Source organism: Zingiber officinale, chromosome 11B (genome assembly GCF_018446385.1).
Source record: "Zingiber officinale cultivar Zhangliang chromosome 11B, Zo_v1.1, whole genome shotgun sequence".
NCBI lineage: Eukaryota > Viridiplantae > Streptophyta > Magnoliopsida > Zingiberales > Zingiberaceae > Zingiber > Zingiber officinale.
In genome coordinates, this window is record NC_056007.1 from 52,465,674 (window position 1) to 52,487,038 (window position 21,365).

The following is a 21,365-nucleotide window of genomic DNA, read 5'->3' on the forward strand; positions in this document are numbered from 1 at the left end:
TCGATATTTAAGGCCGGAGCTCGACGGTCTTCCGCTCGGAGGGTTTATAGACGCCGGCTCGTCTCTCGATATTTAACGTCGGAGCTCGATGGTCTTCCGCTCGGAGGGTTTATAGACGCCGGCTCGTCTCTCGATATTTAACGTCGGAGCTCGACGGTCTTCCGCTCGGAGGGTTTATAGACGCCGTCTCATCTCTCGATATTTAACGTCGGAGCTCGACGGTCCTCCGCTTGGAGGGTTTACTCGTCTCTCGATATTTAACGTCGGAGCTCGACGTTATTCCGCTCGGAGGGTTTATAGACGCCGGCTCTTCTCTCGATATTTAACGTAAAAGCTCGACGGTCTTCCGCGCGGAGGGTTTATAGACGCTGGCTCGTCTCTCGATATTTAACGTCGGAGCTCGACGGTCTTCCGCTCGGAGGGTTTATAGACGCCGACTCATCTCTCGATATTTAACGTCGGAGCTTGACAGTATTCCGCTCGGAGGGTTTATAGATGTCGGCTCGTCTCTCGATATTTAACGTCAGAGCTCGACGGTCTTCCGCGAGGAGGGTTTATAGACGCCGGCTCATCTCTCGATATTTAACGTCGGAGCTCGACGGTCTTCCGCTCGGAGGGTTTATAGACGCCGGCTCGTCTCTCGATATTTAACGTCCGAGCTCGACGGTCTTCCGCTCGGAGGGTTTATAGACGCCGGCTCGTCTCTCGATATTTAACGTCGGAGCTCGACGGTCTTCCGCTCGGAGGGTTTATAGACGCCGGCTCATCTCTCGATATTTAACGTCGGAGCTTGACGGTCTTCCGCTCGGAGGGTTTATAGACACCGACTCGTCTCTCGATATTTAACGTCGGAGCTCGACGACCTTGGGCTAATCTTTAACATAGCCGCTTGGCAAACACACTAGCCAACCTTTAATTTCATGTCTGCTTCATTTCTGCTTCCTGCATTACAAGGACATGTGCGACTAGAATATACACAAAAATAAGTTACACCAGTGCACCTTTCATCCGGCACGATAAGGCTGGAGATGATTCGCACTCCATGGCCGATCCAGCTGCCGTCCATCTTGATCCTCCAAATAGTAAGCGCCCGAGCGGAGCTTTTCGATAACCTTGAAGGGGCCTGCCTAGGGAGCTTCCAGCTTGCCGACGTCGCCGACCGGCTTGACTTTCTTCCAGACAAGGTCGCCGACCTGGAATGATTTGGGGATTACGCGCCTGTTGTAATTTTACTTCATTCTTTGACGATATGCCATCAGCCGGACGGATGCCTTTGCTCTTTCTTCCTCGACCAAATCCAACTCCATGTTCCTCCGCTCGGGGTTGTCCTCATCATAATTTTGTATCCGAGAGGACTCAACTCCAACTTCGACAGGAATAACCGCTTCACCGCCATACACCAAATGGAAGGGCGTGATGCCAGTTCCTTCCTTCGGGGTCGTTCGGATGGCCCATAAGACGCCTGGCACCTCATCCACCCAGCTTCCTCCCATATGATCGAGCCGAGCGCGCAAAATACGAAGAATTTCCTGATTGGCTACTTCGGCTTGACCATTACTCTGGGATATGCCACGGACGTGAAGTGTTGTTCGATGCCATGGCTTTTGCACCATCCTTCGAGCATCTTTCCTGTGAATTGCCGCCCATTATCGGAGATAAGTCGACGGGGGATGTCGAACCGACAGATGATGTTCTGCCAAATAAATTTCTTGACCATCTGCTCGGTGATCTTGGCTAGCGGCTCGGCCTCCACCCACTTGGAAAAATAATCAACCGCCACCAATAAAAATTTCCGCTGTCCGGTTGTCGTAGGGAACGGACCCACAATATCCATTCCCCACTGATCAAACAGACACGAGACTGTTGATGCCTTCATTTCCTCCGCCGGTCGGTGGGAGACATTGTGATACTTCTGGCAGGACAGGCACGTCGACACGGTCCGAGCGGCGTCTGCTTGTAAGGTTGGCCAGAAGTATCCGGCCAGCAGGATCTTCTTAGCTAGTGATCGTCCGCCCGGATGCCCACCACATGATCCTTGATGCACTTCTTGGAGGATGTAAGCCGAGTCTTCCGAGCTCACGCATTTTAACAGCGGGTGAGAGAAAGCCTTCTTATAGAGCTGATCACCAATGAGTGTGAACCGACCGACCCTTCTCCTGAAAAGTTGGGCTTCATCTCGATCGGACGGTGTGGTGCCCGAGCGCAAAAACTCCATGATTGGTGTCCTCCAGTCACTCGGCAACGTGAGGCCTCTATCCGGTCGACGTGCGCCACCAAAGATACTTGTTCAATTGGCTGCTGGATGGCGCTCGGCGTTATTGAGCTTGCAAGTTTGGCTAACTAATCAGCCGCTTGGTTCTCCGCTCGGGGTATCTTTTGGATAATAACTTCTCTGAAGTCGGCCTTGAGTTTCTCGAAGGCTTGAGCGTAGAGCTTAAGCTGAGCGTTATTAATCTCAAAAGTACCTGTGAGTTGCTGAGCGGCCAACTGAGAGTCTGAATGCAGCGTCACCCGTCCAGCCCCTACATGCCAGGCTGCTTGCAAGCCGGCTATGAGGGCTTCATACTCCGCTTCATTGTTTGTAGCTCTATAATCCAGCCGGACAGATAAGTGCATCTTTTCTTCTTGGGGAGAGAGCAGCAGTATTCCAATCCCGCTTCCGAGCCGAGTGGACGATCCGTCCACATATATTCTCCACATAGCTTCCGGCTCCGGATTCTGCACCTCAGTCACAAAATCCGCTAAGGCTTGCGCTTTAATCGCTGAACGAGGCTGGTATTGAATGTCGAATTCGCTCAATTCTGTAGTCCATTTGATGAGCCGTCCGGACGCTTCTGGATTCGACAGAACTCTTCCCAGAGGACTATTCGTACGGACGATGATGGTATGAGCCAAGAAATATGGTCGAAGGCGCCGAGCGGCGAACACCAGAGCGAAGGCCAACTTCTCGAGCCCAGTGTAGCGAGATTCAGCATCTTTTAAAATATGGCTCAGAAAATATACAGGCTCTTCTCCGCTTGCTCTCACTAGTGCCGAGCCGACTGCTTGCTCGATTGAAGACAAGTAAATACAAAGCTGCTCACCTACAGCTGGCTTGGCTAGTATCGGGAGAGAATTCAAATATGTCTTCAGATCTTCGAATGCCCGATCGCATTCTTCGTCCCATTGAAACTTGGCGACTTTGCGCAAGATTTTGAAAAAAGGTAGGCTCCGGTCGGCGGTCTTTGAGATGAATCTGGACAGAGTGGTTATCCGACCGGTCAAACGCTGCACTTCCCTCAAATTTCTTGGGGGCGACATATCTTGTAAGGCTTTCACTTTGCTGGGATTTGCTTCAATACCCCGCTCGGTCACTATGTAACCCAGGAAACGCCCTCCTTTTGCTCCGAATAGACATTTCAGGGGATTTAGTTTAACTCCATACCTTCTTAGCATTCGGAAAGTCTCCTGCATGTCTTCCAAGAGATCAACCGCTCGGACGGACTTGATGAGAATGTCGTCCACGTATACCTCCAGATTTCGCCCGATCTGCTCCTTGAACAATTTGTTCATCAAGCGTTGGTAAGTGGCTCCCGCGTTCTTCAGTCCGAACGGCATCACATTATAGCAATATGTGCCGTCGGCGGTGACGAAGCTAACCTTTTCTTGGTCTTCACGGGCGAGCGGCACTTGATGATAGCCTTGGTAAGCGTCGAGCATACATATCAGCTCGCAGCCGACCGTAGAATCCACCAATTGATCGATCCGGGGCAGGGGATAAAAATCCTTTGGGCATGCTTTGTTAAGGTCCCGGAAATCGATGCATACTCTCCACTTATTGCCGGGCTTGGAGACAAGCACTACGTTAGCCAACCAACTCGGGAATTGGACCTCGCGTATGTGGTCGGCCTCCAAAAGTTTCTCAACCTCCGACCGGATGATGACATTCTGCTCGGCGCTGAAATCCCTTTTTCTCTGCTTCACCGGCCGAGCGTCCGGTCGGACATGTAGCTCGTGCTGCACTATGCTCGGTGAAATTCCAGGCAGCTCGTGCGTCGACCAGACGAAGACATCACAGTTTCTCTAGAGGCATTTGATCACTTCCTGTTTTCGGCTTTCCTCCAGGTTGGCTGCGATGAACGTTGTGGCCTCCGATCGGGTCGGGTGAATCTGCACTTCCTCTTTTTCTTCATAAACTAAAGAGGGAGGCTTTTCTGTTATAGCGTTCACCTCGATCCGTGGCGCTTTCCGAGCAGAATTGGCTTCTGCTCGGACCATCTCAATGTAGCATCGCCGAGCTGCCAGTTGATCCCCTCGAACTTCTCCCACTTTGTCCTCGATGGGGAACTTGATCTTCTGGTGGAAGGTGGAAACGACCGCTCGGAATTCGCTGAGAGCTGGTCGCCCCAATATGACGTTGTATGCCGACGGAGAGTCCATCACGACGAAGTTTGCTGTGCGCGTCCTTCTGAGCGACTCCTCTCCCAGAGATATGGCCAGATAGATCTGTCCGACCGGCTGAACTTCATTGCCCGTAAACCCGTAAAGGGGGGTTGTCATGGGCAGCAGCTCGGCTCGATCAATTTGCAGCTGATCGAATGCTTTCTTGAATATGATATTAACCGAGCTCCCTGTGTCAATAAAAACGCGGTGAATAGTATAGTTGGCTATTACCGCTTTGATGAGAAGGGCGTCGTCATGGGGGACTTCAACTCCTTCCAAGTCCCTGGGTCCGAAACTAATTTCGGGTCCGTTCGCCCGTTCCTGGCTGCAGCCGACCGCATGGATCTGGAGCTGTCGGACGCTCGCCTTTCTTGCTCGGTTAGAGTCACCTCCGGTCGACCCGCTAGCAATGATGTTGATCTCGCCTCGGGAAGTGTTACTTCTATTTTCTTCTTCCCGAGCGGACGGTCGAGACCGTTCTCTAGACATTCGGCGATTCTCACGCCTTGGAGAGCGATGCCGATCGGGAGTTTGTTGTTTTCGCCTGTCACTTTGAGTCCGATCGGCTTCATGAGTTCTCTGTCGCCTATCGGATGAGGGAGATCGTCGACCACCATTCCGAGGAACGGGTTGAGCAATCAAGGGAAGACTTCGATAATCCCTTGTGTTGTGCGTATCCGTCCGGTGGAAGGAGCAGAACATCGGGGTCCATTTCTTCTTTGGCTTGGGGCGGGCGGCAGCTACCTCTTGCACTTGGGACCTGGCATGGGGGGAGCGGATTGCTTCAGCTCTTGGTCCTCTGGGTGGGTGAGCAGCGTGCTGCTTCCGCTCGGCAAGAGGAGCCCGCTCGGTTGGAGTTTCTTTTTTTCGGGCTGCTTGGGCTTCCTCCAAGTTGATGTATTCGTTGGCCCGGTGTAGCATGTGGTCGTAGTCTCGGGGCGGCTTTCGAATGAGCGATCGGAAGAAATCCCCATCCACTAGGCCTTGTGTGAAGGCATTCATCATGGTCTCCGAGGTGGCCGTTGGAATATCCATGGACACTCGGTTGAACCGCTGGATATAAGCTCTGAGCGGCTCTCTTGGCTCTTGCTTGATGGCGAACAAGCTGACACTCGTCTTCTGATAACGCCGACTGCTTGCAAAATGATGGAGGAAGGCCGTTCGGAAATCCTTGAAGTTTGTAATGGACCCATCCGGCAGCCTCCGAAACCATCGTTGAGCCGATCCAGAGAGGGTGGTTAGAAAAACTCGACACTTCACCCCATCCGTATATTGGTGAAGGGTAGCAGTGTTGTCGAATTTACCCAGATGATCATCCGGATCGGTGGTCCCATTGTATTCGCCGATCGTCGGGGGCACGTAGTGCTTTGGCAAAGGATCCTTCAAGATGGCTTCTGAGAACTGGCGATTAATTCGCTCGGGCGATGTATCCGCTCGGGGGGCTTTCCCTTTTCTGTCGTCTCGTCTTGGCCTTTCATCCGAAGAAGATCCCCGATCTTGATTAGTTGCTGCGGCTTCAGGAGTGCGGAATAGGGCCCGAGGGAATGCAACGGTGGCCTGAGGCGCTTCCGCTCGGCCTCCTGATGCTGATGTTGCTTACTGCTCTGCCCGCTCGGCTGGTGCCTTCTGTTTCTGTTCGACGAGCTTAGCGGCCCTCAACTCGATCAGAGCGTCGAGTTCCTCCGTGGAAAGCGTCACCGTATGCTGTCGTCCAGCCTCATCCATTGTTTCTGCTCGGATGCAGGAGCGATTCCCACATACAACGCCAAATTGATCCTGTCCGAATCGCTGAACCAACGGACCCTGGGCACGTGGCGCTCTCCTGGTAGCTGACGTAGATCCTCGGCCGGTCGGACGGCGCTCCGGCAAAGCTGCACAGAAGTTGGGTCGGGAAGGGGTTTCCGGTGACGACCCTCCGACGCTCAAGTCAGGCAAGCAAGCAGTGAAAAAGTGGCTCTCCAAATATTAGAACGCGTACCTCCGGCGAAGGATGAGGGCCTTTATATAGGGCAGCGGAGAAGCGAGTGTACACATACCGAGGTGTACACGTGTCCGCGGCCCATAACCCAGTAAGGGCTTGTCAGTGAGCTTACCTGACCCATACTGCTATAGTCCAAGCATGTCCTCGATGGGACAGCGGAACCCCCTGTCATAAGATTTGAAGTATGGCCTACACGTGGAACATACCCGCTGTCAGAAAAAGATGTCACTTGTCCTTTTGCCCTTACTCCCTGGAGAGAGTCCGTACGGCCAGCTTCCGCGACCTCCGGCCGGACATATGCGGTGGTTTACTTGGGGAGGTTCTCAATCACGTGCTTTGTGGAGACTATTAGCAGTATGCTACCTGATCGTTTTGGTCGAGCGTGCAATCCGATCGGCTCTGCGATCTCGTCCGCTGAGCGCCGGAACCCTGACTTTCGATGAGACGCCTTTAACCATCAACTAGACACCGGCCGGCCGCCCGGCCGGTCGAACCTGCCCCTCGCCGCCCGTCCACCTGCCACTTTGACTTACACGTGGCGTTGACCCCACTGGATGGGGGCCCCCTGTTCTTACAACCAGATCAGGGGTAGAGGTGCCTCACCTCACAACATATCTTCTAGTATTCCCCTCCTCTTTTCCTTGGTGTGGTCGGCCCTATTCTTCTCCTCTTCTCTTCTTCTTTTATTGGCTGGTTTATCCCTCTCTTGGAGTTCTTGTTGGTGGTCGGTTCTTGCTAGGAGAAGAAGGAGAGAAAGGAGACTTTGCTCTTGCATTCCTTGGAGCTTGAAGGTTGGTGGCCGAAACTTGCAAGAAGGAAGTTGTCTTGGTGGTTCTCATCTCGGTAGATCGTTGCCCACACAACGTCCGAGATAAAAAGAGGAATACAGTAGATGATCAAGAGGTTGTTGTTTACAAAGAAAGGTATAACTAGGAATTCTATTCCGCATCATACTAGTTTTCTTTGTATGGATTTTGAAATACCAAACACAAGAGGCATATGATTCTAGGTTTCGAATTTGTGATTCAAGTTTATGTTTTTTTTTTGTTTTTTCGAACTTGTGATTCGATTGTTCTTTTTGGTTAAACCTAGGGTTACTATAAGGAAATTAAATATTAAATTTCATTGAAAGGCTTTATCTAGGAAGTGGTGGATGCTCCCATACCCAAGAAGGCCTAGTTCCTCGCCATGTTTAACCTGGAAGCCGATCTCTGAAATTAATATTTAATTGAATTTGTAACATGGGTGGATTTGGATCAATAATGTTAAGTATCGTTTGCGATCTAAGTTTAAACCACTAAGAAAAGATAAGTTAAATTTGGAATCAATAATGTTAAGTTCTGTTTGAGATTCCTAATTTAATTTCTAAAGAACACAATAGGTTGTTAGTAAAGGTTCAAGACTTGTATCGGTATGATATTCCGCATAGCAACCAACAATTAGTATCAGAGCTAGGTTTTGCCTCTGTGTGTTTGGTTTTCAGTTTAATTATGCACATGTCATACATAATTTAGGCTAGATAATAGTAGGATGTGCTAACTCTGTGGTTGCAGGCTCTAACTATTATGACTTATAGATATTGTGTGTGATTGGACCCTTGGACATGTCAAGGGCATTTTTGTGTGTGCATGATTGTATGTATTAAATACAGTAGGAGCTGTATTAGTTTTAAGATTTTACATTTTTGTTTCGATTTAGATAACATGTACATTCCTTTGTGGAATATAGGATCGATATATGTAAAATTCTATTTTTGTTGCGGATCGTATCCTTGCGAGGCGTGGTACTATTTGTAGACCAGAGATGCAGCGGAAGCGGCGATTGGACCCGATTATGGTGGCTAAAGATGGCAACATCTAGGGTTGTCAGCACATGGAGGACAGTGATGGAAAATGCCATAATAGTTAGAAAATTAATTTCCATATTTATTGCTTTTATTTACTGTGATGTGTGTGTGCATAATTTAAAATTCCCCAACTTAAATAACTAAGTGGAAGAGGGATTAGTAAATAAATTTCACGGTCTCCATTACTGGTTTGTAAGTGATGCGACAAACTTGCGTGTTGGCTATGAGTGCCTCCCTCCCCATCGGATGAGTTTGTTTACAGATTACTAGATCAAACTTCCTTTATGGATGATTATAGGAAATTATTTACTAGCATGTGATCTTCTCCATCTGAAGGGGCACAATCCTATTTAATGGACTAAGTATCATGTAATGGTATACACTTAGGCACATTTAATAGTATCATCCCCATCGGAGTCACTGCTATTATTTGTACGACCGAAGGAAAAACCAACTATTAATTTTATTTGTCAAGAATAAAATTAATGGGTAAAACCTCCTCTTACAAATGTTTGATTTTGTATACGTCCACACTATCGTGGTATGCAAAATTCACGGTGTTTTGAGATGTTCGTAAATTTAAATAGTATTATTTGAGGAATCAATATTATTCTTAATTTAGAGTCTTGACCAAAGTTTATTTTGTGATTCTTAGGATGACTTTCAACCCACTGACCATTCTATTGAAAGAGAACAAACTTACTGGTCCCAATTACATAAATTGGAAAAGAAACCTGGACATTGTCCTAACTGCTGAAGGCTATAAGTTTGTACTGTCGGAGGTCTGCCCAAATGTGTCTAATAGTGATTCTAGTCAAGAGGAGATTGAGGCTCATAAGAAATGGGTAAAGACAGATGAGATGGCGTGGTGTTACATTTTGGCTTCAATGTCAAATGTACTACAACATCAGTATCAGGATTTACCAACTGCTTATGACATGATGAACAATCTCAAAGAACTCTTCGGATACCAGAATCGGGTTGCTAGGAAAGAGGCAATGAGAAAGTTAATGTCAGCCACCATGTCAGAGGGGACACCCGTAAGAGATCATATCCTCAAGATGATGGCTTATCTGAATGAAATACAGATCCTTGGAGCTGAAATTGATGGGGAAACCCAGGTCGATATTATTCTCCAAACGCTACCCAAAAGTTTTGAGCAGTTCCGCCTGAACTATAACATGAACAAAAGGGCTTATACATTGGCGGAACTTCTGACAGAACTACAGTAAGCAGAAGGTATATTTCGTCATAGTTCTCAAATTCACTTTGTTGAAAATGTTTCTACTTCTAAGTTGAAAGGCAAGAAGAAGAAGAAAAAGGCTGGTTCAGCAAAGAAGAGATCTCTAGGTACTGGACCTAATGCTGGAGTGAAGAAGCCAAAGGGCAAGTGCCTCATCTGCAAGCAGACTGGACATTGGAAGGCAGACTGTCATCGTAGGAATCAAAATAATAAAGGTATATCTTATTCTCTAGTAGTTGAAACATGTTTAGCGGTGTTATCTACCAGCACCTGGTGTGTAGATACAGGAGTCACTGATCATGTCTGCAATACATTGCAGGGGTTCCAAGAAACCTGTCGACTATATGAAGGAGAGATAACTGTCTACATGGGCAATGCTACAAAGGTGGCGGCTGTTGCAGTGGGAGACATCTACTTATCATTTGATAGGAATAGAAGTTTGGTTTTGAGAAATTGTCTTATTGTACCAACTTTTAGAAAGAATTTAATTTCAGTTTCTAAATTGTTTATGGATGGATATTCTGTTTCTTTTGATGACAAAGTAGTTATCAAGAAGAATAGGGTTATTATCTGTTCTAGTACATTAGTAGGCAATTTGTATACTTTAAATCCAATTTTTCTCACAAAGCAACAAATGGAAATTAATAACACATCTTCTAATTCTAATAAGAGAAAGGAACCTTCGGAAATGAACCAAACATATCTTTGACATCTAAGGCTTGGACATATTAACTTAAGTAGGATTCAAAGGCTCATAGCCGATGGACTCTTGGGTTCATTAGTGTTGGAAAACTTTCCAACTTGCGAATCTTGCTTGGAAGGTAAAATGACCAAGAGACCTTTTAAGGCCAAGGGGTATAGAGCCAAAGATGCATTAGAATTGGTTCATTCTGATTTGTGTGGTCCTATGTCTATCCAGGCAAGAGGTGGTTACGAATATTTTGTCTCTTTTATAGACGATTATTCGAGATACGAATACATTTACTTGATGCGCCGCAAGTCTAAATGCTTTGATAAGTTCAAAGAGTACAAGGTTGATGTGGAAAAACGACATGGTAAAAGTATCAAGACACTACAGTCTGACCGTGGTGGCGAATACCTCTTTGGAGAGTTTAGGAATTACTTATCAGAGACTGGGATTCAATCCTAATTGTCTGCACTTGGTACACCCCAATAGAACGGTGTGGTAGAACGAAGGAATAGAACTTTTATGAAAATGATTAGATCGATGATAAGTTATTCAAAATTACCAAATTTGTTTTCGGGATATGCCTTGGAAACAACAGTGCACATTCTAAACTTGGTACCTTCTAAATCAGTACCTTCTACTCCCACAGAATTGTGAAATGGGCGTAGGCCTAGTCTAAGACACATTCGGATTTGGGGTAGTCCAGCACATGTGCTGAAGGGAGACACTGACAAGTTGGAATCACAAACAGAAGTTTGTCTGTTTGTAGGATATCCCAAAGGAACGAAAGGTGGTTTGTTTTATAATCCTAAAAATCAGAAGATCATTGTTAGCATTAATGCTCGATTTTTAGAGGAAGATTATGTAATAAACCATAAACCCAAGAGTGAAATTGTTCTAGAAGAAATGCGAGAGGACACGCCTACTTTAGTACCAACAGTGCAAGATGAAATATCATAAGAAACTGCAACACGTATCACAAATGATACACAACCACAGACAGTGCCTCGTTGTAGTGGGAGGGTTGTAAGGCAACCTGAGAGATTCATGTTTTTGGAAGAGTCGTCGGACTTAGTCCCAGGTAAACATGAACCTGATCCCCGAACATATGACGAAACACTCAAGATATAGATACAGAATCTTGATAAAGAGCAATGAATTCAAAAATAGAATCTATGTATTCTAACAAAGTCTGGGAGCTAGTAGAACTATCAAATAGTATAAAAGCTATTGAATGTAAATGGATCTACAAAAGGAAAAGAGAGACAGACGGGAAGGTAGAAACCTTCAAAGCAAGGTTTGTTACGAAGGGTTATACTCAAAAAGAGGAAATCAATTATGAGGAAACCTTTTCGCCAGTAGCTATGCTTAAGTCTATCTGGATACTCTTATCTATTGTTGCTCATATGGATTATGAGGTTTGGCAAATGGATGTCAAGACAACTTTCCTTAATGGAAGTCTTGAAGAAAATATCCATATGAAGCAACCAGAGGGGATCACTGAAAAAGGTAAAGAGCATCTAGTGTGCAAACTAAATCGGTCTATGGACTGATGCAAGCTTCAAAGTCTTGGAACATCTGGTTTAATGAAGTAATCCAGTCGTATGGATTTATTCAGTGTCCGGATGAGTCTTTTGTATACAAGAAGTGTGATGAAAACGTGGTGGTATTTCTTGTACTATACGTAGATGACATTTTTGATAGTTGGAAACAATATCAAAGTGTTGTCGGAAGTAAGGGTATGGTTGTCTAAGCAATTCGATATAAAGGACTTGGGTGAATGCGCACATATTCTTGGGATCAAAGTAATAAGGGATCACAAGAAAAGAATGTTGTGCTTATCCCGAGCTTCGTATATCGATACTATCCTAGCTCGTTTAGCGTACAAGACTCCATGAAAGGTTTTTCTACCTTTTGGGCATGGAGTATATTTATCTAAAGAGATGTCTCTGAAGACATCAAAAGAGATAGAAGAAATGAAGGCGGTTTCTTATGCTTCAGCTATAGGAAGCCTAATATATGCTATGCACGAGACCAAATATCTGTTTTATCATGGACATAGTTAGCAGATATCAAAGTAACCTTAGACAAGGACATTGAACTGCTGTAAAGCATATATTAAAGTAACTGAGAAGGACTAGAGATTATATGCTAGTTTACCAAGCAGATGATTTACTCCCTATGGGATACACGGATTCTGACTTCCAATCAGATAGAGACAGTAGTAAGTCTACATCAGGCTATGTGTTTACTTTAGGAGGTGGAACCATTGCATGGAGGAGTGTTAAGCAGAAATATGTTTCTGACTCAATCATGGAAGCTGAGTATGTGGCAGCCTCTGAGGCAGCCAAAGAAGATGTGTGGCTCAGGAACTTCCTAATGGACTTAGATGTGATTCCTGGTTTGCCCAAAATCATCACAATTTATTGTGATAATAGCGGTGCAGTAGCAAATTCAAAGGAACCACGAGCCCATAAGGCGAGTAAACATATAAAGCGCAAGTACCACCTGATACAAGACATCATAAAGCAAGGAGAAGTTGTTGTCGCCAAGATTACATCAGCAGATAACTTGTCAGATCCTTTCACTAAGGCCCTTCCGGCGAAATCTTTTGATCGACATGTTGAAGGAATGAGAATCAGATGTATGACAACTTTTATGACAGCATAGTCTTTTAGTATAAGTGGGAGATTGTTAGAGTGTATACTAAAAGCCTAGCCTTTTGTAAATATTTTATTTTGAAATAAAGAATCACATTGGTCAAATATTGTTGGGTTTTTCGGGCCGCAAAAATCGCTTTTTACATTGCGGAAACCCCGAAATTCCCATGCCACCGGATCCGTGCGAAGATTAAAATTTCATAAAAACTTTCATGTACGAGTTTTCTAAGCCTAGATCTACTTTAGATCTACAAGATAAGAATTTACCCTTGATGCGAAGCCCTTCGCTTAATCCCGCTCGTCCAAGGTTCGCCGGATCTCGAGAGTATCAAAGTAGATACTCCTCTATGTGTATCCACACAAGCAAGAGATGGAGAAACCAAACAAAAAGGTGTGCTATCACCTTTGAAAGGTTCGGCCAAGGTGGAGGAGAGGGAGAGAAGAGAGAGCTTGAGGAAGAAGATGAGAGTTACACCACAAAATGAAAACTCCCACACAAAAAATGAATGTGGCCGACCACTTCATGGAGGAGTTTTAACTCCATGGGATACTAAGAGTCACAACTCTTGGTAACTCCCATGAGGTGGCATCCCACTTAAGCAACCATGATGATGTGGAGCATCTCGGATACTTGGTTAGTGTACATGGATTCCAAAGTCCATACTTGGTTAGTGTACATGGATTCCATCTCAGATCTCATGGCCTCTAGCCATTTCTCGGAATCTGGTCTCATCATAGCTTCCTGATAGGAGGTGGGCTCATCCTCAATGAGCACAACATCATCATGGTCAGACAAGAGAAATGAGTATCTCTCTGGCTGACGACGTACCCTATCAGATTTGCGAAGAGGTAGGTCTACTTGAACTGGTTGTGGTTCCTCAACTCCTTGTGGAACAACATCATCCACAACACTTTGTGGTTCCAGTTCAACTTCCATCGAGGCTTCTGTGCTATGGTCCACATCTTGAACTTCTTCAAGATCGAACGTACTCCCACTAGTCTTTCTAGAAACAAAATCCCTTTCTAGAAATACCTCAGTCTTAGCCACAACTATCTTGTGTTGACTGGGAATGTAGAAGTAATATCCCTTCGTTTCCTTGGGATATCTAATAAAATAGCACTTATCGGATTTGAGTCCCAGTTTGTCTGAGACTTGACGTCGAACGTAAGCCTCATAACCCCAAATCCTCATAAAAGACACCTGAGCATCTCTCCCAGTCCATATCCTATATGGTGTCTTTATTACAGCCTTAGCTTAGATGGAACTCGGTTGAGAATGAAGGTTGCTGTGTCTAGAGCATAGCCCCAAAGATACATGGAAAGATCTGTGTGACTCATCATAGACCGTACCATATCTAATAAGGTAGGATTCCTCTTTTCGGATACACCATTCCACTGTGGTGTTTCAGGAGGAGTGAGTTGAGATAGAATCCCACACTCAGCTAGATAGTCACGAAACTCATGACTAAGGTATTCACCACCTCAATCTGATCGAAGTATCTTAATACTCTTGCCAAGATGATTTTGTACTTCATTCTTGAATTCTTTGAACTTTTCAAAGGATTCTGACTTATGTGTCATCAAGTGCATATAACCATATCTACTGAAGTCATCAGTAAATGTAATGAAGTACCTATAACCACCTCTAGCAGTGGCATTGAAAGGGCCACATACATCACTATGTATAAGACCTAACAAGTCAGTCGCTCTCTCACTATGTCCACTAAAGGGAGTCTTGGTCATCTTGCCTAGAAGGCATGACTCGCATGTCTCATATGATTCAAAATCAAATGAGTCCAGCAAACCATCTTTATGGAGCTGGGATAAGCGCTTGTCATTTATATGACCTAAGCGACAGTGCCAGAGATAGGTTTGGTTCATGTCATTTGACTTGAACCTCTTGGTACTTATGTTATAGATAGGGCTCTCAAGGTCTAGAATATAGAGTCCGTTCATCAGAAGTGCACTACAATAGAACATATCATTTAAATAAGCTGAACAATATTTGTTCTTTATTATAAATAAAAAGTCTTTCTTGTCTAAACAAGAAACTGATATAATGTTCTTAGTCAAAGCAGGCACATAACAACAATCATCCAATTCTAGTACAAGCCCAGAGGGAAGAGATAGAGAATAAGTTCCTACAGCAACAGCAGCAACCCGTGCTCCATTGCCTACGCGTAGGTCCACCTCGCCCTTCGTCAATGCCCTGATATTTCTCAGCGCCTGCACATTAGTACAAATGTGAGAAGCACATTCGGTATCTAATACCCATGATGAAGAAATAGATAGATTGACTTCTATAACATATATACCTTAAGTGGAAGTCTCACTTCTCTTCTTCTTAAGATCTTCCAGGTAGATTTTGCAGTTCCTCTTCCAGTGCCCGGTCTGACCGCAGTGGAAGCAGGTAGCATCCTTGGCGACCCCTCCTTTGGGTTTCAGTGCCTTGCCTTTTCCCTTGGCTTGGGACTTTCCCTTACCTTTGGGCTTGCCCTTGCCCTTATGTTTCTGAACCATCAGAATAGAGTTGGGCTTAACCTTCTTAAGGTTGAGCTCAGCAGTTCTTAACATGCTAAGCAGCTCGGGTAGTGACTTGTCAATTTTGTTCATATTATAATTTAGAATGAATTGACTATAGCTATCCGGCAAGGATTACAAGATCAGGTCAGTGGCCAGCTCTTGGCCAAGCGGGAATCCCAATCTCTGTAGGTTTTCTATATACCCAATCATTTTGAGTACATATGGGCCTACGGGAGTCCCATCTTACATCTTGCACTGAAACAGTGTCTTAGAGATCTCGAATCACTACAACAAAAACCCTCATAGACATCGATTTTCCACCGATGTCTATTACATTTTCGACCGATGTCTATGAAGGCGATGTAAAAGGTCTGCCATTTTAGACATCGGGTTATAACCGATGTAGTATCACTTAACGACATCGGGTGTAAAACCGATGTAATATTATATGTTAATAACACCAGTTTTGGCAGCGGCATACAACCGATGTAATATTAGTTAATGACACCGGTTTTGCAGCGGTGGAAAATCGATGTAATATCAGTATTGTTTAACGACACAAATTTGATTTCTGAAATAGTGAAAAACCAATATTATCACCAAGTAAATCATAAATTTAAGTTAATATTATTAATTCACTAAGAAAATCACAAATAAAAATGCACCGATGTATCTAAACACACCAAGTCAATATCCATATAACCAACACATAAATATTCTTCTTACAACATAAAAAGATAATAGATATTGTGCACATCAAGTCAATATCCACAAATTACACAACTATTTTTCTTACAACATCAAAAGGTAATAGATAGTACACAAATATTCTTCTTACTGGTGCCAACGTTATCCTTCTTGCTCTGTGCAGAGATTTAACTAAATCTTCCTTAGTGTTCTCTTCCCCTTCAGCCACTCACATTTCCACTTTTGAAATAGCACTCGGTAAACGTCTGATTACAGAATCCCTGGAAATTCAAAGACTAGATTGCTCTGTCTCCATCTCGAAGCCACATAAGATCATCTCTCCCACCTAAACATATAGGTGACAGAAGTGAGATGGCAGTGACAAGGAGTTCATACCTGTTTAGTTAAGATTCAGCAAGCAAACATGATAAGTACCATGTAGTGAAGGCAAGTCAGAAGGCCAAGGGCGCTTGAGCCTAAGTGGAAAGGAAGATGGATACATTGGAAATGTTGTTAAAGGCTCAATCTCCCAAAGAGAGACTCTTGGCTGCCTCTCTCCAGAAGTTGACTCATCCCAGCCAACCTACAAGAAAAGCCAGATTCAGTTTCAAGAGGAAGTGGCAAATTAAGAACTTAGTGGTGGCATTCAAGAAACATTAATGGATTGCAACACTTTTACATGTTACTATAAAAGTCAGAAAACGGTTATCACATGGCAGGTTTGCTTAAGAGGAAAGTCAGAAAACTTCAGTATATATACCTTCACAGAGCGCCAATATGAATTTGGCCATCGGACAGGATCTAGATCACTTATCCCTGTGACAGTGCCCATATATCTAATAATAAAAGGACAAGACAATTAGAAGCTACTGTGCATTAAAAAGCCTGTGACAAACTAATATAGATGCTTTTAATATAAATAGGCGAAAGCAATACTCAATTGCACATCAGATAGCTAATGGATGTTCCAACAGCAAAAAGAAAAATGCAACTCAGGAATGAGAAAGGCTACAGTACCAACCTGCGCACACTAGACTCCTCAGTTTCAAATAGCATTCTAAAACGCGCATGCCGATGGAAACACGGGTGTGATATACTGCTTTGACATACTTATCTAGAGGGATGACAAACTCTGAAGGGCTTGCCCTGATAGCAAAGATTATGCTCAGAGTTATAGCTCCTACAACAATAAAGGCAAAATTGTGCTGAAGCAATTACCCAAATTGAGTCTTCAACTCCATTGATTAAACCAAATAGAAAGAGATGGTCAAATCAACTCTTTCTCTAAAAGCTTTCTTTTTAGATCTTTCAGAGCATGAACTATTTCTAGTTCTAAATTGTGCTGAAGCAATTTTCCTTGCATGGAAGTTGACCTGGCAGAATCAAATAAATGAATAACAACAACTGATGGTCAATTATTTTTAGAACATCTTGGCACCAGTGAATCTAATAATCAGTATCTATTCATAGAACACAGCAATTAAGGCTCTTTATTTACCATAACAGACTAGCAAATAATGTTTAAGCTTCTTAATGCAGTCACCTCATTTTTTAAATTTCCAAATATGGTCCAGTGCAAACTTGTAATTTATGCTCTAAATCAAAATTATGATTCATCTATGCTAGCAGCATAGAGACAACAGAACAGAAACGCCAGCACCAAATAGAAGGTAGGCTCCAGCAGTAATTGATGAACTTGTTAGGGAGCCCTGGAGATAAGCTTAGGCAGTCTACAACGGCTGACAAACTGAAGGAATCCAAGGCCTTAGGTAATATAAAACCTCCCTCTTCTCTTCTTCTTCCCTTTTGTTCTCCTGCTCTTCTTGCTCTTCCTTTCCAAGTCAGCCAACACCATTGCATATGATTTATATGTTGAAACCTGCTACTATGTTGCTTTATCTTTATGAGAAAATTTAGTTAAACTCTTAACATTTTAGACTGATTTATTTTAAAAATGTTAGCTATATGGGAGCTCAATCTCAATGGAGGTGAGGGAATTAACTTTGGCATATATGCTCTCACCAGGTATGTAGGTGTGCATATAACTACCAGGGAGATAAAATGCATTACTAGAGACGCAAAACAGAAACACAGCCTGTAAAGCCAATGTAGACAATGAGGATAATTTCTTAGAGAATGAAAAAGGCCCCATTTGGAACTGTTTCTTCTATGCTCTTTCTTCTTATAACTCAGGCCTAAGATCCAACACCAACTTCCTTCACAATTCACAAGATGACTGAAGAAGTCAAAGTCAAAAACAAAGCAACGTGTCATTCAACCCTTAGAATCCCTTTTTCTCCCTTCAACAGAGAAATCTTCTAGATAATAAACGCAACAAAAGCTACTTCAGAAACAAATGAAAATCAATGCCTAAACAATCAAATCTAGAAAGTTAAAAAAAAACTCTAATTTTAAGCTTTTTCAACATTATAACCAAGTAATAATTTAATAAACACCAAGACGAAATAAGTAGTAAACCCTAAATGGAAAAGCAAGTTCTTCCTTCTGCATGTGAAAATAATAGGTCACAACCTGCAAAGCTAATACAAGATGGATCCGAGGAGAAATTAAACTAAATGCAGTAGAGAAATCGTACAGATCTGGAAGTAGAAAAGAGAAATTACCAGACGGAACAACAAGATCGGAAAGGCAGCTCGATCTGAGGTGTAACGCCCGCCCTCCCTGCTAACCCTAAGGGACGGGGCTACGATACTCTACATACGTATTACAGCGGAAGACTTAAAAATTATTTTTCTTAACTTATTTCAAACCCAACTACACTAACATGGTTTCATAACATGATAACAAAATCAATAAAAACTTAACATCAAGTCACCAATAGTGTATTACATTTCACAAAACCAAAGCATAGTTCTTAAAGGTTTTAAAGCAGGTTCTTATTTAGTTTCCTAGCCACCGCCACACACATCTTCGTTGCCCCTCCTGCTGCTCCTTTAGCTCATCCAGCTTTTTCCTTTATCTGTGGTACAAGGAAAGTAAGCTATGAGCACTCATGGCTCAGTAAGTTCCTTTCCTACTCACTAAAGCCAAAAATCAACATATAATCAAAGAATGTATCAACAAGTCATAATCTCAACTAATCATGGCATAACCTAGCATTCTATTCAAGCATATCATGCATCATAATATAATCACCACTAGTCATGGCATATCACACATCATCATGGCTGAAACATATACCTAGTGCATTGCATAAAACATAGCTAGACATGGCATAACAACCAAATATCATGGTATATCAAAGCATGGTCGAAACATGTATATCAAAGCATCATAACTATGGCCGAACATGTACATCAAGGCATCATCATATCCATGGACGAAATCTATATATCAAGCATCAACATATCCATGGCCGAAACATGTCTATAAGGTATAGCATGAACATAACATTATCATACCTTATCATGGCATATCATAATCAAGAGCATAGCATGAAACATAGCTTAATCATAAGGTGTATGCAATATGATTTTGGAAAACATGTATCCGAAAAACATGTGTATGTCTCATGATCTTTAAAAACCATTTTCTTTTACATATATATGCTTGAAAGTAATCTCAACATAAGGGGGATCCCGGCTATGTACCACTTACATATTGCGCGCAACCTTGTAGGTCCAAGATAGCAAGTCTTGAACCCTACGAGGCAAACATACTAGGCCCTTAGTCCTAGGGGCACTTAGGAGCCCATCCCTAACGAGGTCCTTAGTCCCCGGGGCGCTTATGGAGCCCACCCTTGGTACAAGCCACTCACACATAAAGTAAAGTACATGTCATACATATCATGTATCATAAAAGCATGCATCACTTAGGCACACATCATATCATAAAGGTATGCATCACTTAGGCATACATCATGTCATAAAAGTATGCATCACTTAGGCATACATCATATCATAAGGTATGCATCACTTAGGCATACATCATGTCATAAAGGTATGCATCACTTAGTCATACATCACATCATAAAGGCATGCATCACTTAGGCATACATCATGTCATAACAATATGCATCACTTAGGCATAGATCATAAAAACATGCATATCTTAAGCATAAAGCATATCATCAAGCATGCATAATTTAACCACATATCATATCATGAAAGCATGCATATTTTAAGCACTAAACATAGCATTAAAGCATGCATAATTTAATCACATATCATAACATAAGCATGCATATTTTTAGCACAAAGCATATCATATCATAAAAGCATGCATATCATATCATAAGTCATAAATCACAAGCATACATATTAAGCATAAGGGTGTATCTTGTGGTTATCCTATCATAGGAAACATGGTATCATATTCATCTTGGTTCTAAGCTTCCTAAACCCTTGTGGCCGAAACCCCTTTAGAGCTTAATTTAGGTTAAACACAACATCTAAGCATATGACACCTAAATTATCATCATAATATTTTCATAGGAAGCATTATAAACATGATTAACTTAGTTTCTAAGTTCTTCAAGTCCCTAATTTCATGTGGCCGAAACCTTAAGGTGTGAAACAAGGTTCCATATGATATAAAAGCATGGACAACTTTAAATCATATTTATAACATTTTTTTTACCAAGGAACAAGGTAAACACATTTGACACATTTGAATTAGTTCCTAAGTTCTTTAAGCCCTTAACATATGTCATGGCCGAAATTTAACAAGTTCTCATTAGGGCTACAAACAAGCATACAAGCATGTGAACTTGGACTAACCTTATGTATAAATTCATACAAGGCATCATACAATAGTTATGGCCGAAACATACCCTAGCATCATTTTAGGTCATAAAACAACATATAGCAATTGAACCTTGGCTTTCTACTTATCATATTTCATGTAGAGTGACATGAGCATATTTAATTTAAGTCCTAGGGTCCCTAGGGCATCTAAACCTTCATGGCCGAGACTTACAATGATCCATCTAGGTCATGGAAAAATTATACAAGCATGTGACACAAGCAATAGGTTATCATATTTTCATAAAAAGCATTTTAACACCTTTGGTTTAAATTCTAAGGCCTCTAGGTCATTTAAACCCTACTTGGCCGAAACTCATCAGTGTTTAAACTTGCTTCAAATAACATAAAAACATATGAAGTCATACAAGTTTCATAGCATATGTAAAGACAAGCATAATGAGTATACATATGAATTGTGTCTTAGGCTTTCTAGGTTTCTTTTTCTCTTTTTCTTTTATTTTTTTTCTCATGGCCGAAACCTACCATTCTTTAGCTAGGTTCTTAAGTGGCCTAAAGCATGAAAAACCTAAGTAAGTTTCATGGCAAAAG

The 21,365-nt window shown here is 42.9% G+C and overlaps 1 protein-coding gene across 1 annotated transcript; it reads right to left on the reverse strand.

The window, feature by feature from the left end:
• Window positions 1–16,346: 16,346 nt before the first annotated feature.
• LOC122033914 (auxin response factor 17-like) lies at window positions 16,347–17,110 on the reverse strand. Its single transcript, XM_042593063.1, has 4 exons — window positions 17,072–17,110; window positions 16,811–16,886; window positions 16,486–16,633; window positions 16,347–16,396 (listed from the first exon to the last, which is right to left on the reverse strand). The coding sequence occupies exons 1-4, from the start codon at window positions 17,104–17,106 to the stop codon at window positions 16,347–16,349; spliced, it is 309 nt and encodes a 102-aa protein (XP_042448997.1). The 5' UTR covers window positions 17,107–17,110.
• Window positions 17,111–21,365: the final 4,255 nt, after the last annotated feature.

Bases quoted from the DNA above. Each gene is read 5' to 3' on its own strand.
- LOC122033914 (XM_042593063.1), bottom strand. From the start codon at position 17,106: ATGCTATTTGAAACTGAGGAGTCTAGTGTGCGCAG. The intron at 16,887-17,071 runs GTTGGTACTGTA...TTTTATTATTAG, and splicing joins GAGGAGTCTAGTGTGCGCAG to ATATATGGGCACTGTCACAG. The intron at 16,397-16,485 runs GTACTTATCATG...CTATATGTTTAG, and splicing joins TGACTTGCCTTCACTACATG to GTGGGAGAGATGATCTTATG.